The sequence below is a fragment of the Pygoscelis adeliae genome, unplaced genomic scaffold, assembly GCF_000699105.1.
Source record: "Pygoscelis adeliae isolate BGI_AS28 unplaced genomic scaffold, ASM69910v1 Scaffold150, whole genome shotgun sequence".
Lineage (NCBI taxonomy): Eukaryota > Metazoa > Chordata > Aves > Sphenisciformes > Spheniscidae > Pygoscelis > Pygoscelis adeliae.
In genome coordinates, this window is record NW_008823872.1 from 1,361,496 (window position 1) to 1,376,951 (window position 15,456).

General features: G+C 46.3%; 1 protein-coding gene across 1 annotated transcript in view; it reads left to right on the forward strand.

Annotated features, from left to right (window-relative positions):
- The window catches only part of NR6A1 (nuclear receptor subfamily 6, group A, member 1), a 25,933-nt gene extending 11,193 nt beyond the window's left edge, over positions 1-14,740 (forward strand). Inside the window, exons 5-11 of the mRNA XM_009334473.1 lie at positions 2,036-2,091; positions 4,114-4,271; positions 5,149-5,373; positions 6,104-6,358; positions 11,139-11,260; positions 13,491-13,643; positions 14,652-14,740. Coding sequence (XP_009332748.1) covers positions 2,036-2,091; positions 4,114-4,271; positions 5,149-5,373; positions 6,104-6,358; positions 11,139-11,260; positions 13,491-13,643; positions 14,652-14,740 — 1,058 coding nt within the window. The remainder of the gene's footprint in view (positions 1-2,035; positions 2,092-4,113; positions 4,272-5,148; positions 5,374-6,103; positions 6,359-11,138; positions 11,261-13,490; positions 13,644-14,651) is intronic.
- Positions 14,741-15,456: the final 716 nt, after the last annotated feature.

Here is a 15,456-nt window from a genome sequence, read left to right on the forward strand (position 1 = left end):
TCAGCCATGCTTGTGGGCAAGGCAGAAGGCCGCCGGAGAATAAAGGCCAGCCCGGTGACGACCAGCATTGTCTCCATGGTTAAGAAGAACTGTAAATCTGCAGAGGCAGATTTTCCAAGGCGTTCTGTAAGATGATGTGGACGTAGAAAAGGAAGATGTAAGCTAATATCTGCTACAATTACCCTCTGAATTCAAAAGACAAAGACAATTCATGTCCACGGCTCTTAATGGAATTAGCTGAGAAGCTTTCTGAATCACAATTAGCAATAAAATTGGAAAACGAGAGAAATTCCCGCAAAATTGCAAAACTGTTACTGTAGTTCCATTAAGTTAAAAAAAACTAAAGGAAGTAACAGAGAGCTAACCATGACGGCTTAGTTTTATGTCAGCCACTTCTTTTTAATGAGAAACCAATATTTTTTTGAAAGAGCTTTCATAGAAAACAAACAGCCTTGTTTGTTAAAATGAGCTTGTTGTCTTGGTATAGCTTAAAAGATTTGTGTGATGTGAAAGATAACTGTAATGGTTTTATGTCCCGTGTTTGTGGCTTCTCCAGTGTGCTTAAATGGATGCTATCTAGCATTTCAAATAAAAATACTTGCCGTTCTATGGAGGTGATAGAGTTTGCATTAGAAGGATTAAAACTGTATTGCTGATCTCCTAACGTGTTGTTGTAAGGTGCCACAGGGATCACTGTGCTGCTGGGCACAGGCTGGCGGAGTTGTAAATCATCAGGACAGTTTTGCCTAGTGATTTGCATTGCTTGACTAGGTGGTTACGATGCAGGAAAATGCAGTTTACGTCCAACTGCATGCAATCGCAGCAAGGCAGAGCTATGCCTTGGGTGAACCCACCTGTGTAATCCCTGAATTGCAAGTGCAGCACCGAGGCAGACGGGGATGATTTGAACTGAGGAGATCTAAAATTAAGCAGCAGTCTGGCTTTTCTGGTACAGAAATTTTTCCTTAAATTTTGTGCCATTTTCTGCTTCGGGAGGGCCTCCTGCAGCCCCGTGTGCTGAGCAGGGTGAGGCCGGCCGGCAGCAGCAAGGTCACCGTGCAGCTGGGGAGAGCCTCCTGCCAAGTCTGGCCAGGTCGCGGTGGGAAAGAGATTGGGACCTGATAAACAGGGGGGACCCGGCCCGGGAGAGGAGGCACATGAGGAGCAGAGTTGGTCTTCGAATGCTGTCGGCTTCTGCAGAGCTGCTCTGCCAATAAAGAGAAAAGCAGGGGGAAGAGGAAAGAGGAGAAGCAGCTTCAGGATAATCTCCTTAATTGGACTTCACTGAAGCTCCCTGGAAATTGTTTAAAGAACCTTAAAAATGCAGCTGCTGTAGTGAGAAACAAGGCTGCCCTTCCGAAATGAAACTGCAGAGCTCGGTCTAGTAACTCGAATTTTAAACAACAGCTTTGCATGCAACCGGCTGGGTAAAACATCTCCCCTCCATTTTCTGTGATAGCTGTAGGAGATGTGACCCTCTGAAGTGACAGCAGTGACACTAGTTACCACTGAAGTGCTTTATCTCTGTGTTGTTGGCAGCACTGGTTGGTGTCTCTCCAGGTGGAGTCTGGCCCACGGTGGTTCACAGGGCTGTGGGCAGTGGAGTTCGAAATGCCAGCGTTCGCATTTCATTTTCTAGCAGTCATGGGCATTCGCTGGGTTATTTCCAGGGGTGAAGTAGGGTTGCTTTCCATGTGCCACTTCTCAAATTATTCTGGAATTAATTGTGATAAAGGACTTGCTATTCCTTCATTACCTGTCACTCAAGGGTCACATGAAGAAACTAAACTCGCTGGGTAATGCTTGTAGCCCCGTGGATGTGTGTATGCCCTTTGGGGTGAGGATCGTGGTGTGTACTGCTTGAGCTCTCTAGTGCCCTGGAAAGCACTAGAGGTTTCTGTGTAAACTGCTCTGATGAGCAAAATGAATCTTTTAAGATATAAAGATTTTTTTCAAAATAGCAGATACCTTCTTATGTATTTCTAGAATACTGAACAGTAGTGTTCCTCACCAAGGTTTGGTTGTTTTCTTTCAGCAATCAGAGAGGATGGCATGCCAGGAGGCAGAAACAAAAGCATCGGACCTGTCCAGGTGAGCGCGTCTGGCCCTTTCTCCATGGTTCCCTTCAGCTTTTCCTCCCTCAGCCTTGGCACACACCTGGTGGGTGGTGAGCTCGGACCGTGGCAGCAGCTGGGCGTGGGATGGGGCCGGGGTTGATTTGACTGAGCCTTTCTCAGCCCTGCCCGTGCCTCCTGCTGGCGTAGCAGGGCTTTGACTCTCCACAAGTGCTAGAAATACCTGTCATGAACAGTAGATTTGTAAATAAAGCTCGGTGCTTGCTTGTCCCCGGAGGGGACACAGCGTAGTCCCAGGGTGCCTGTGTGAATTCACGGGCAGTCTCTGGCCATCACGGCTCTCTGTCCTTTGTGAGCCGCACAAGGACATCCATCCCTCCGCAGCTCCCAGTAAATCTCGCAGACTGCCTGCTGCAATTCCTTCAGTTGTTGCAAGCGGGGCACCCAGTAAATGTCTCGCTGATTGATGGTGCAGCTTGTCTGGAGATGTCTTGTAAAGCGCGAGGTAATTCAGCACAACAGCTTGTACTGCACATGTGAGAAATGATGGCCATTTCCAGCTCACTTCTAGAAAAGTGGTCTTTTAAAAGTTTACTATTTATTTTAATAAAACAGAAATAACACTGAAAGCATTTTCTGTGACTCTCTGTGCCTACGAAGAAACTACTCGCCCCAGTCCAAAACCAAACCATGAGAAGCCAAGCAACCAGATGCCCTGCTTGCTCAGTAAGGTCCTCCATAGCGAACTGAGAAAAAGGCAAGAATTAGACGGTGCGGCCATGCCTGTGGTCAGCGTCAGAGAGAGCCTAGCTCAAATAATAAAAAAATCTCTTAGTAATGATAGAACATTTTCTGCTGTTTGTGAACATCATATTTATAACAGCATTCGTTACTGATTCTTAAAGCCTGTGTGGGTCTATCAAGGAAGAACAAACATTTAATTTCTGGCCAGGTAACAATTTTTACTGCCTCTCTGAGCAATGTAGCTGTAGTAAAACAGCAGCCTTTGCTAGCCAGAGTGGGCCCTCGCGCATCCGAGACTTGAGTGATCAATGTTGGACCATAGGTTATGCCATCAACTCCTTTTCCTGGGGTGAGACTATTTAGCTGTTGCACTCTTCAGATTATGTGTATGGGTAAGCCTGTCAGGTTTTTCTGACGGTTTTGCAAGACTGGAATAAACTGTCTAAGCAATGTTTGGCTCTTGAAAATGATGTTCAGAGTTCACTGCACTTTCTTTCAGCATATTAACTCAAGGTCTTTCCATATTTTGTGCAAGCCTCACTAAGGGACATGCACAGAATTAAAAAAAAAAAGCCCAGAAACTTTCATGTTCCATTTTCCCCACTACTGATGCAGCATTTCTCCAGGAGCATACCCAGCTCTTTCTTGAAACTTTATACTTCAGTGAACTCCATTTTTAATTTTTTTTAGCCCATTTTAGCTTCATATATATTACTCTCTAATACGTTTTAAGTATTAGATGCTTGATTACTTCATTAAGTGCCACCTGGTTCTTATCTGGGGAAAAACAGTGAGCAGTGATTCCCTGTAAACGTTTTCCTGACTAATTTTATATATGTCACCTTGCATCTCTCAATTGCTTTATCAAACCGGAGCCTACCCCACCTTCCGTTTGCCTTTACCTCTGCCGAGTACTGAGTGATGTTCCCGATGAACTGGCCTCAATTACTCCCAGGTTTTTCACTGTGTGACAGTGGCTGATTTACAGCTCGTAGCTGTGTGTATTTGACATCATCTTTTCATGTGTCCATTCCTGTCTACTGTGTTATCATCACTTGAATTGTACTGCAGGCACTGGAGGTCACCACGATTAGCTGTAAATAGAATTTTTCATGTACGTTGTTAAATGTAAAGGAAAGATGTGATATCTGCAGGAATGGCGAAGCGTTTCTCCTGGTGCAGGGTGGCTTCAGCTCTGTTGGATGTGGCCGTATGGTCAAGGTGTTCATGTACAGAGGCTCTGCCTTATTTCTGTTCTCAGCTGAAGTAACCATAATGGTCCTGTATTTGACAGATATCAGAGGAAGAGATTGAGAGAATTATGTCTGGGCAAGAATTTGAGGGAGAGGCAAACATGTCATGGAGCAACAACGGAGACAGTGACCATAGTTCCCCTGGAAATGGAGTTTCTGAGAGCAACCAGCCTTCACCCGTTTCTACTCCATCTTCAAGGTGGGAATGACCCCTGGAAGAATTTCGTATTACAGTAATCTTGACTGTCTTTCCCTGAGTGATACTTTGGGTCAATGTAGGAAAAAATACACTGCGAGTGCATCTTTGCATAAAGTGAGCATACTGCAGTTTCTTAGATCTCTAATTGCGTTTTGCGAAGGGCAGCGCTGGATTGAAAAGAATTGAATTGTGAGGTGAAACACTCATGAGCAAATGAAAAAGAAGGCAACACTGAGATAAAATTCTATTTAAAATAGATCTCTTAATTTGTATTGATAGTTTTTTCTGCAGATCGTGGGAACTTGATTACTTTTCACTGTTCATTTTGTATAAGCTGTTTTTTTTCCACTGTGCTCAGACTTTGAAAATAAATGACTGCATTTAGGTTACTAATTGATGGTGTTATATTAACGTTAGTAACTGTTAGTGCAGCATTTGATTGTAAGCATGGCAAGAATCTCAGACTTGCATTCCATTCGCTTTCAGTTGCATCTTAAGCTGGGAGATATTTGTGTTCACTGGCTGTGTAAATTCTTAGTTTACAATCCTAAATTCTGTCCCTTTAAGGAAGCCGGAGTGGAAATGCTTCATACAGTTGGGTTACTGTTTTATTCTCCAAATGGCTGCTCAGCAGCAGTTCCCAGATCTCCATTAAGTGGAACTAGCGCCGAGCCAGGCTCAACATGAGGCAAGTGTAAGGCGTCTGGTCTGCAGACTCTCAGTTATTTCCAGCGTAGGGTTTAAATACAAAGGCACTTTCCTTTCTGGTTTTTTCCTCCCTATTTTTATTAACATTTCCGATGGAGCTGGATGCAACGTTTTAATGAATCGGGTGGATTTTTGGGGGTATATTAAAAAGCTTTTCCTTTTCCAGTAGGTCCGTGGAGCTGAATGGATTCGCTGCACTCAGGGATCAGTATATCGGGACGCCGGTGTCCACGCACTATCAGTACCTCCCGCACCTTTTTAGCTATTCTGCTCACTCGGCTCTGATGCCCCCCCAAACGCGCAGCCTGGACCCCCAGTCGCACAGTCTTATCAATCAGTTAGTGTCAGCGGAGGACCTGGAGCCGCTCGGCACACCGATGCTTATTGAGGACGGGTGAGTGTGCGCGGCGTGGTGCAAGAGGCTGCCCGGAGCTGCGTGTTCCTGGCTGTCGTTTGGGTCCGGCCGTCCCTGCGGGCACACACGGCTGCGGCTTGTGTGGCAGAGACTGCTGACGGCGAGGGTGGCGGCTGGGTGCGTGCGTTCACGGCCCGATGGGCACAGGGGGCACGTCGCCTGGGAGAAGATGCAGCCGTAGTGCAAGCAGCAAACCAGACCGTGTCCCGTGTGTGGCCTGTGCCCTTGCCTGGGGCTGGGGCTGGCGTGCACGGACCTTGCGTGGGGTTTCACGCTACGTGGCCAGGCTGAGCCTGTGCGGGAGTGGCTTCAATGGGTTTCAGCCCTGAGATTGCGTTAACTGCACAAAAGTTAATAGGCACGGGAGCTGGAAAAATACACATGGGTGGAAAAAAGCTGGGTAGTCTGTCCATTGGTGAGAGCTGCGGGGCTGTCTCTGAGGCTGAGCCGCCCCGTGGCCGGCAGGCTGGGTGCTGGTCGGGTGGGTGACCCCAGCAGTTGGGGGGGCTCCCCTTGGAGCCCCGGGCCGGGCAGGCTGGGTGCTGGCCGTCGCGGCTCCCACCGCCAGGCGACAGTCTGGGCACTGGCACATTGGGCACTTGGAGCACGAATTCCTGTGGCATTTGCCTTGCTTTTCAAGTGTCTCGTCAGATGATGTCGTTCAATGTTGTTAATTGTTTTTATGCCTTCACATTAACTGTGCCTGCAGGTATAAAGTGACTCAGGCAGAGCTGTTTGCGTTGTTGTGTCGTCTGGCGGATGAATTGCTTTTCAGGCAGATTGCTTGGATCAAGAAGCTGCCGTTTTTCTGCGAACTCTCCATCAAGGACTATACCTGCCTGCTCAGCTCTACATGGCAGGAGCTGATCCTGCTCTCCTCGCTGACTGTTTACAGCAAGCAGATCTTTGGTGACCTTGCGGATGTCACCTCCAAGTACTCTCCCTCTGATGATGAGCTGCACAGGTGAGACGTCGGGCTGAGCCTGCGGGTAAGGGAGCGAGATCTAGGAATGGAGGATGGCGGTCAGGCGCCCTGTGACCAGCTAACCACCTCTCCTGGGACAGGTCACCTCACCTGCTGCTGTTTTCCTTTTCTATTTTTTAGGGAGTGGTTGTTCCAGGCTTAGAAAGTACGCCATGGTTAGTCCGTGTTGAATTAAAACTTCCATCTGCAGGGGAAGGTGCATAGTGCTGTATGGTGCTTTTTGAAGTTCCCATAGCAATGCTGTCATCCTCCAGCACAGCCCTACAAACAGCCTTTTTTATGGGGACAGTAAAACTAAGCAATGCTTTGGGTAACCCTGAGATACAGAACGGAAGGTTTATTTAAAAACCCGTTGGGCCAGTGGAAAGATTGTTCAGAAAGCTGGTTGTCTGTATTATCAAAGTGTTCATTATTAATTGCTATTTCATTGTTTTGATTACATAAATTTAAAGATGTTGCAACTTAGCACTTGTTTTTTCCATAGTACGTGCTATCTGATGCTCTGAGGAACCTGCCTTTCATTTATCATTTTGGTCAGGATGTTGTTTTTTGTTGTTTTTTGGTTTGTGTGTTTTATTTTGTAGTCTTGGTGCCAGACAGATCCCCCTTTTGGTAGTAGACTCATAATCTCACAATATTATGGCAGAATAGATAGGATGTACGGAAACTGCTGCCCACCTTCCCTCTTAACATCTGCCCCGTTTGTGCTCTGCCCTTGCTAGGCTTGGCAATTTTGCAAGAGTCACCAGGGGATCTAAGTGTCTGGTGAGCAGAGATTTAAAATACTGCTGTGGTCCTCAGCCATCGCAGTATCTAACGGTTCTCTGATGTTCCTTTGTGAGTCTATTTTGACAAGCGGAGGGGCTGGCTGGCTGATGACCACGGCGGAGGAGTGGGGGAGCCGAGAGCTGGACCCAGGTGTCTCACTTTCTGGGGCAGGTTCCTCCACGGCACTGTTCTGCCCGGCCATTCATGGTGCATCTGGTGCTGCTCCTGCGAGGAACAGTAAGGGTCATAGAAAACCACAATAACACTTGGTCCTGCATTCAGCCATCCTTTTGTTCCTGCTGTCCTGGTCAGAGCCTCAAAAGAGAAGTGTTTGCTTCATTTTGGGTTTGCGATAAATACAAGCGAGAGGTAAGAAAACAAGACAAAGGAGGAATCCTCGCCCTTCAGAAACCAGCAATTCAGAGCTAGTCGCCTCGAAAGTCCTTCAGAGAAGATCTGTGCACATGGATGAAAATAGGTGTTCTTGGTGGAATGTTTCTGTAGTCTCTTCTTCTGATTTAGCTTTTCAAGTATCATTAATTGTCATTAGTAACATGGGAAAACGTACATCAAAAAAGCCAGTTAGTGGGAAGTTGCACAGATGAGGGGTCTCAAGCTGCATGGCTCCCTCCCAGTTGTCTTTACGGTAGTTCAGCCATAGCTTGACTGCCCACTGTCTGCAGGTGGCAGTGGGATAGTTCATGGGTATCAGTCTCCCTGTCCGATGCACTCATGGAAAAGCTGGTCCCTTCGGATTTGCAAGGGGCTTTTACGGAGAGGTGTCCGACTTGTGGGTTTCTTTGAAGAGCCCCTCTTTCCTCTGGCGTTGATCAGTAATGATTGCAAACCAAAGTTCATTAGATCTCACAGCCGGTTGAAGAAATTTCACTGCGCTGTGATAGTCTGGCGCTCTGGGGTTAATTTCTGTTCTTTAACAAAATGATGGGAGCAATGCTAATGCTTAGGTAAGTGACGCGTGAAGGCATAGGATGAGCTCCCCAGCCCCTGTGTTTTATTCACTTCTAACAACTGGCTAAATGTTCTGTTTGCCTGCTAGATCAAATGTTTTCTTTTATTGTGCTGTTTTTCTGGAGATGAATATGAAATGACTAGATTCCTGACCTCCCCCAGCACCCCTGATAGCGCTTCCCTTCCCCCTCCTCCCCAGCTGATCCCGATAACTCCCAGCCAGAAACTTGCCTGGTGTAAACTGCGACGAAAAGTGTGTGGAGGAGTCAGTCCTCGAGAAGAAATAGGGCTGTGAAAAACAGAACAGCTTTGTTTGAAAGGGGGAGGAAAGTATGCCCAGAAAAGTAAGACAGTTCAACTGCAGGAATGAGAGAAGAGCTCTTCTGGATTTATGAAGTGATGAGTGGCTGGTAAAAATGTGCATGCTCTAAAAACAATTAAACCCAACAGACAACTGAGTGGTCTTTGTGCTCATTAACTTCTTGAGCTTTGCAATCTTGCACCTGCAAGATTTTTAATGTCAACTTGAGAGCAAGAAAACTTGTACAACTTTAGATTAGCCGACAAGGCTTTCATCACTTACAATATTACTTTCTTGAAGAAGTGACCTGGAGTTCAGATAGCTTGTTTTCACTTCTCTGAGGTCAAACTCCACCATGCATTTTACAAATAACTTTGAAGTAAACAAACACACATGCCAAAATAAGGTATTATTCAGTGAAAAAAGTTCTATTTTTGTTCTATTCAAAGATGGCTTTCTGGCTGTGCTCTTATTCTTTCTGCTGTACAATGCCAGAGCGCAGCTGAAGCTTCCCTAAACACTTCTGTCCCACTTCTGAGCATTTTTGCAATATGTGGTTTCTTTGAATCTGGGGGTATTGCAGTGAGATGCGTTCCCGAGAGGCTGTTCTGGCCGTTGGCACGTGTGGGATGGTCCCGGAGCGTGCCTGCGGGCACCTGCAGCCCTCCGCGCCCTCCAGCTCTTCTTCTGCCTGTTGCTTACACCACAGCTTTTTTGTGATGCATACGCGGGGCGTCGCTACTGAAGAAGGAGCCCAGCACCCCCTTCTGCAGGAGGACCTCATTCTGCACCTGCAAAATCTCCATCAGGCAATTTCTCAGGAGATTTTCAGGAGACTTGCATTCCCTGTGCATCAGCGTGCCCTCTCCCGCCCGTCCGTGTCACTGGCTTCCCTTGGCAAGCGTGGACACTCAGGAGAAATGCGCAGCTTGTTTTCAGCAAATGGTACAAATTCAGAAATGAGTATGGCTGTACCTGCTTAGATACTCCAGGGCGGGTGTAGGTGGTGGATCCAGATCCCAGCGGAGGATCCCTGACAGTCCACACTGGCAGCAGTGCTTTTCTGGTTGGATCTTGGTATGCATTTATTAAGTGCAATGAATCCTGCTTGTCCTATTTGAGGGGGAAAGTTTAGAAGGAAACGGCATGCATTCCTTAGACTTGCACAGTTCAACCTTAGACCATAGCCTGCAGTTTCACTCCCTTTAACATCGGTTATTTGTGGTTTTATGCATATTTGTATTTGTGAGAAGGATCCCAGCCTTCCTGCAGCATGTCTCACCCCAGAAGCTCTCAGCCGAGGAAAACTAACAAACCGTAACGAACAGGCAATAAATACAGCTGTGTGAAAGTACAGGATCTCTGTGGGTCACTCCTGGGAATTTTTGGGAGGTGAGCTTCCTCACCTGTCTGTCAGATAAATGAAGTGTGCGCCACTGTTGTACATGGGTTGGTGTAGTTCCTCAGTGTTTAAAACAAGGCTATTTCCAACGGCACTCTGCAGAGATGAGAAATTGTAGGCACTTTTGCAGTTGGAAATGGACTTTGTTCTGGGGGTTTCTGTGCAGCAGGGTCAGGGGTCCGTGTTCCTGCAGTCCTGTACCGCCGGAGCAGCCCTGCTTGGGTGCTGCTTTGTTCAGCTGATACACTGAAATGTGCTGTGCAGAGCCAGAGCCTGGGGATGCACTGATTCTATAGGTAACGGATAAAATTAATTTATCAGCTTTAGAATGGAGGGGTTTGTTTAAAAAAAAACAACAACTTGGATGTCAGGTGGGGTGTGTTTGGTGCAGAGAGACAGCGTTCCTCTGTAACGTGCTGTAAGGCAGCACCAATCCCAGATCTCTCAGGGTGGGGTGCAGGGTGCTGTGCAGCTGTTGGGGACACCTCCAGGTCCCCAAGGATGCATCGGCATTTCTGCTGGTGGCCAGTGCAGGATACGTTGGGCTGCTGCAAGTGGTGGAAAGCACAAATTGAAGAAAGGTGCGAGACAGTGAGGGGCGAGAACACGTGAAATGCTGCTGGGGGCGGCTTGTCTTCTGAACAGGGGGAAGCACTCCAAGGATTGCTGGAGGTGTTTTTATCCTGCAAAAGTACCCACCAGGAGTAAGGCGCAGTGCTGTATAACGTGGCTGTGAGCTGCTTTCTATCGTGGATAGATGCAGTGCAACGCCAGGCAGACGGGGAATACCTACTGACCCTTGCATCTGGCAGGACAACGGGTTTTGCAGGACGTTTTCATGTCCTACAAGACAAGTATCATTCCACATTTCTGTGAAATCTTATCTCATTCCCCAAAATGCTTAGTTAAACCTCCCATTAGCTCAGCAAAGTGCGAAGGCACAATCCTCATTGAAGTCTGGGGAAATACAAGTGTAGAGAGACAAAGCAGTGTGCCTACAAGCATGCAAGAAGTTTTTGCATATACCTGGCTCCATCAAACCTTTCCCTCTGTCAGAGCAGGCTGGCGATGAACTGAATCACCAAGAGGTGTTTTTTTGCTAAAATATCTGTAACAGTCAAGTTCGTAACTGAGTCATTTTCCTTCTTACTTCTACTTTAATTTTATGGTGCCAGCAGACTTCAAGCAGTTTTGATTACAGTCTTTTTTTTAATTCTCTTGCAAGATGTTAAAATCCCTGAAGTTATTTTAATAAGCTTCTTGCCTTTATTGTACGGACTGTGTCCTGTGTGTGATGATGTGTGATCTCTATCCTCCAGATTCAGTGAAGAGGGGATGGAGGTGATGGAGCGGTTGATCTACCTCTTTCGCAAATTTAACCAGTTGAAGGTCAGCAACGAGGAGTATGCATGTATGAAAGCCATTAACTTCCTAAATCAAGGTGAGTCGACGAAGAGAAGGTACCAGTCCCACTGGAGAAATTCTCTGAAACAGTCTGAGCAGTCTTTGCTTCCCTGTTGAGAAATGGGAGGAAGGGGTCTGAGACCCTCAAAGAGACTCAAGCTCTGAAACCTCTCTGTACGTGTTTGCCATCGTGCAGACCGAACACCATGCAGAGTGGGATACTTGTGTACCCACGTGAAGAAATGCTGGAAGTGAATGAATTCATTTGCTTAGCCGATTTTTATTGCCTTTAAATATAGGCACCGAGGACAGTAAGTGTGTCATTTTACATGTGTACTAATGGTACCGATACCAGAATTAGAACAGAGCAGAGAGGCCAGTGAAACCTCTCTGGATAAGGTTTGGGTGAGTGATGACTTACCAGCTGCTAACGAACTTTTCATTGGGCAAAGTTGTGTCACCTAAAAGTATTATTCCTTTAGGTAACTCTTTAGGCAATTAACTAAATGATACTTTAAAAACAGTTAATTTGCATGCCTTTTTTTTTCTGAAGTAAGCATTGGCTATTTGCATAACAACCTTTCAGAGATTCCTGACTAGAAAATGTATTTGTTCATTTTTCTGCTTTAAAGGGTGAATTTGTAAAACCAATCCTCCCTTCTTTTAGAGCTTTTCTGACTCTTACTTACATTCAGGATATATACTTAGGTCACCTATTTGGCTTCCTACTATTTAGATTCTATACCTAATGCTAGCTCTTTAGAGTGAAAAGTAATCATGAATGAAGTATTTACTTGCAGGCAATGAATTCTGCCTGAGGAGGAACTGAATCCTCCAGCTGATTAACCATTAAAGCTGGCAGTCCAGTCTGTTGCAAGACCCTAGACGTTTCAAAGTCCATGCAGAGTAATTCTTCAACATGTGAGAAGGTCCTGGTTGTTTCCTAACAACTGTAGTGGGCTGAAATAGTTCGGCGTAGATCTGTTTTCTTCCTCAGTAGTGCTTGTCCCTGTCTCCACTCTTGTACGTTGTCTCAATCCATTGCTTGTGGATTCCCTTTCCCGGTCGTTTGTTGTGGCGCCGCGTCTGTGGGGCCTCGCAGGACATTTCTTCACGTTATAAAGACAACTGTTGAGAGGCAAATGCTTCATGGATGGTGTTCAGTTGTAATTTTGGAAATAAATGTCCCCAGAGTCTTTTGTACTCTGAAAGATAGTTGCAGTCTCTAAAAATGTGCTGCAGGCTCTCTCCTCCCCCACTCATTTCCAGCAGGAGATAGTGCTGACGCTTCAATCTGTGTCGGGCTGAGGTTCCGGTTTGCTTCCCTGGGCAGTTTCCTGACACTGGATAATGCACTTCTCGAGCTGTCTCCATTGTTTTCCCAAATGTATTTTCATTAACTTCCTGTCGTCTTTTATTTTTAGTTGAAGTTTGCAATTTTTTATGTGAAATACCTGAGAATTATTTTTAAAAGTCAGCTTTTGGGCAGTAGATAAATGCCTCTTCCGTCAGATGGTCTTACCATACTGAGCCTGCACCGAGGGTCTGCAGCTTCCTTGCTCCACCGCGCTGGATCCTTCCCAGGACCCCCAGCAGCGTGCCGATGCCGTTGATCACGCTGAACGGTGGCAGTGGGACTTCCTGCCAGTTTGATATTTGCCATTTTTCCTTTGTGTACGTTGCCTGACACTGCCAAAGCTAAATTTAAAAATGAGAAGTTGACAAGTTTATAAAGCTCATATGACATAATTCATAAGCAGATGGGGAGAAATATGATGATACCTTGAATTATGGAGTTGAGCGCTTTCCTCAGCCAAGATGATATACCTAAAATCAACATGTTTCTGTCTGAGGAAGTATTACACTGAATCCGCTGTGAGGACTAAACCTTGACATACAGCTGCTTTACACCAGGCAGGCGGGGATTTAAGGTTGCTGGAGCTGTTATCTACAGGAGCGTTCGTTCAGCTTTGTAGATGAGCAGCTTAGGACATTAGCTGTTCTCATCCTGGTCTTTCACGGAGGGAAATCCGTACCCAGACACGTGTGTAAAGAGGCATCCCTGATGCAGGCATGCCAGGAGGGGAGATGGGAATTTTAGTATTTGTCTAAGCGGGCACTCGAAGCCAGTCTCCGAAGCAGGGACCCAGCTTAGAGTTTTAGCAATCAGTCTGTCTTTCCTGAAGAAATGGCAGTAAGTGTGAGGCTGCTGCTCTTCTAGGATGTTTTCGTCATGTCTCCATTACTCTAATCATATTTGCTTTCAGACATCAGGGGTCTGACTAACGCGTCCCAACTGGAGCAGCTGAATAAGCGGTATTGGTATGTTTGCCAGGACTTCACGGAGTACAAATACCCACACCAGCCAAACCGTTTTCCGGACTTAATGATGTGTTTGCCAGAGATACGATATATTGCAGGTAACTTTTTGAGCTCTTCTCCCACTGGGATCGTGTGCAAGTTATGAAATTTGCTTTTAAAAGAAAATTAATTTATAACAGCTAGATTCTTGTCGACTTCGGTGGAGGATGTTTGTGTGGGACCTTTTTCTATCGAAGCTTCTCCCCCACCTTTAAGCTGATCTCCCATCACCCCTAGCTCACCCAGCCAGACTGGCTTTTTGCAAGTTGTCCCTGTGACGCTGGCAGACGCGGCGTTGCGTCCCATTCCCGAGTCCCCTGCTCCCAAGAAGTCGTGCCTTGCTCTGACCTGCCGCCCTTTAAGTACTTAAGTCAGGTTCTCATTTTATATTCTTCCTTTCAATCCCATCTCAGAGGCGTTTTGTCTCAAAGGGGTGTAATCCTGGTTTGAGTATCTCATAAGAAATAGACATCTCTCTGAAATGCCGCTTAATTAAGGAGCAGATGATAAGCAGAGCGGCAGGCCGACCTGCAGTGTAACCCCCAGGTTTCAGCTCGTCTGGACCGCTGAAATCCGCAGGTGAACTTTCAAATGCAGTTGTGTGACTAATTAGATCTACAAGGTCTGGTGTTACTAAAACATTGTTTGTTCCTGAATGTTATGACAAAGGGAGATACTTGCCTCCCCGTGTCAAGGCTCCGTATGCTTCATCCTACTCCGCTGTAACGAACTAGATAATAATCAGAGTAGCTCTCGTAATTTACTCATTGAGATCAACCAGGGAGTTTGAGGAGAGACGGGATTTAGTCTTTCCCAGTTTCTATAAATACTGCTCCATTGTGGAGAAATCATTTTGATCTGACTTTGCCCGTTTATTTAGCTTTCGATTCAGTAAATAATAAATCCTGTTGTGTCCAAATGAATATCAAATGTCTAATGTAGCGGTAGGATGATTAACTGTTTCTCTGAGAGGTTCAAGGTAAAACCATCTCCAGCGTTGCTGGCTTAGGTGTCTCTGAAATCTGATTCAGGAGTGGCTGCTAATTCTGTGGTTTTTTTCTTACCAGGAAAAATGGTGAATGTCCCCCTGGAGCAGCTGCCTCTCCTTTTTAAGGCCGTTCTACATTCCTGCAAGACAAGCGTGAGCAAAGAGTGAGCCCAGCTCGCCCCGGCCGGTGCCTTACGCTGTGCCTCAGGCAGGGAGCTGGCTCACCTCGGGAGAGGGGCAAACGCGATCCAGGCAGGAGACGGGGCGGTGGGCGTCCCTGCCATTGTAGCAAGAATCTTTTTTGTTTGTTTTTGTTTTTTTACTCTTTTTCCTATATATTTATTTCACGACAGAGTTGAATGTATGATCTTCAACACGATGCACATGGTTCTGTATGAATGCAGCAGATGCATTCTCCAGCGGTTTACAGAATGTGAAGATGTTTAATGTTACAGTGTTTGTTAGGGTTAGTTCTTTTGTATTTTGGGGGCTGGGGACCGAGATGACTAAGACTACCTCAAGGAGAAGATGCTGTTCGCGCACTGCTCTTTCCGTGATTTGTATCCAAAAGCGTTTGTCATAGAGAGCAAACGGCCTCACCACATCGACAGAGCTGTTAGTATCCCAAATGGACGATTTTGGAGAAGTGGGTGTTAGAGAAGTGCCAAGCTTTTTTTTCTTTAAATATAATAATAATTTTAAAAAGCCAGGGAGTGGAGAAGAAGGAAGAGCCTGTCTAGCCAGTTGGTTTCTTTTCCCCTGGCAGTTTTCAGATGCAGGTGGTAGCTCCTGGGGTTTCCTTGAATCCTGCCCCAGCGGGATCGTAGTGCTCCCGAGCTGCGAGGGGCTCGCTGCCCCTGTCCCTTCCTGGGAGCTGCAGGAGT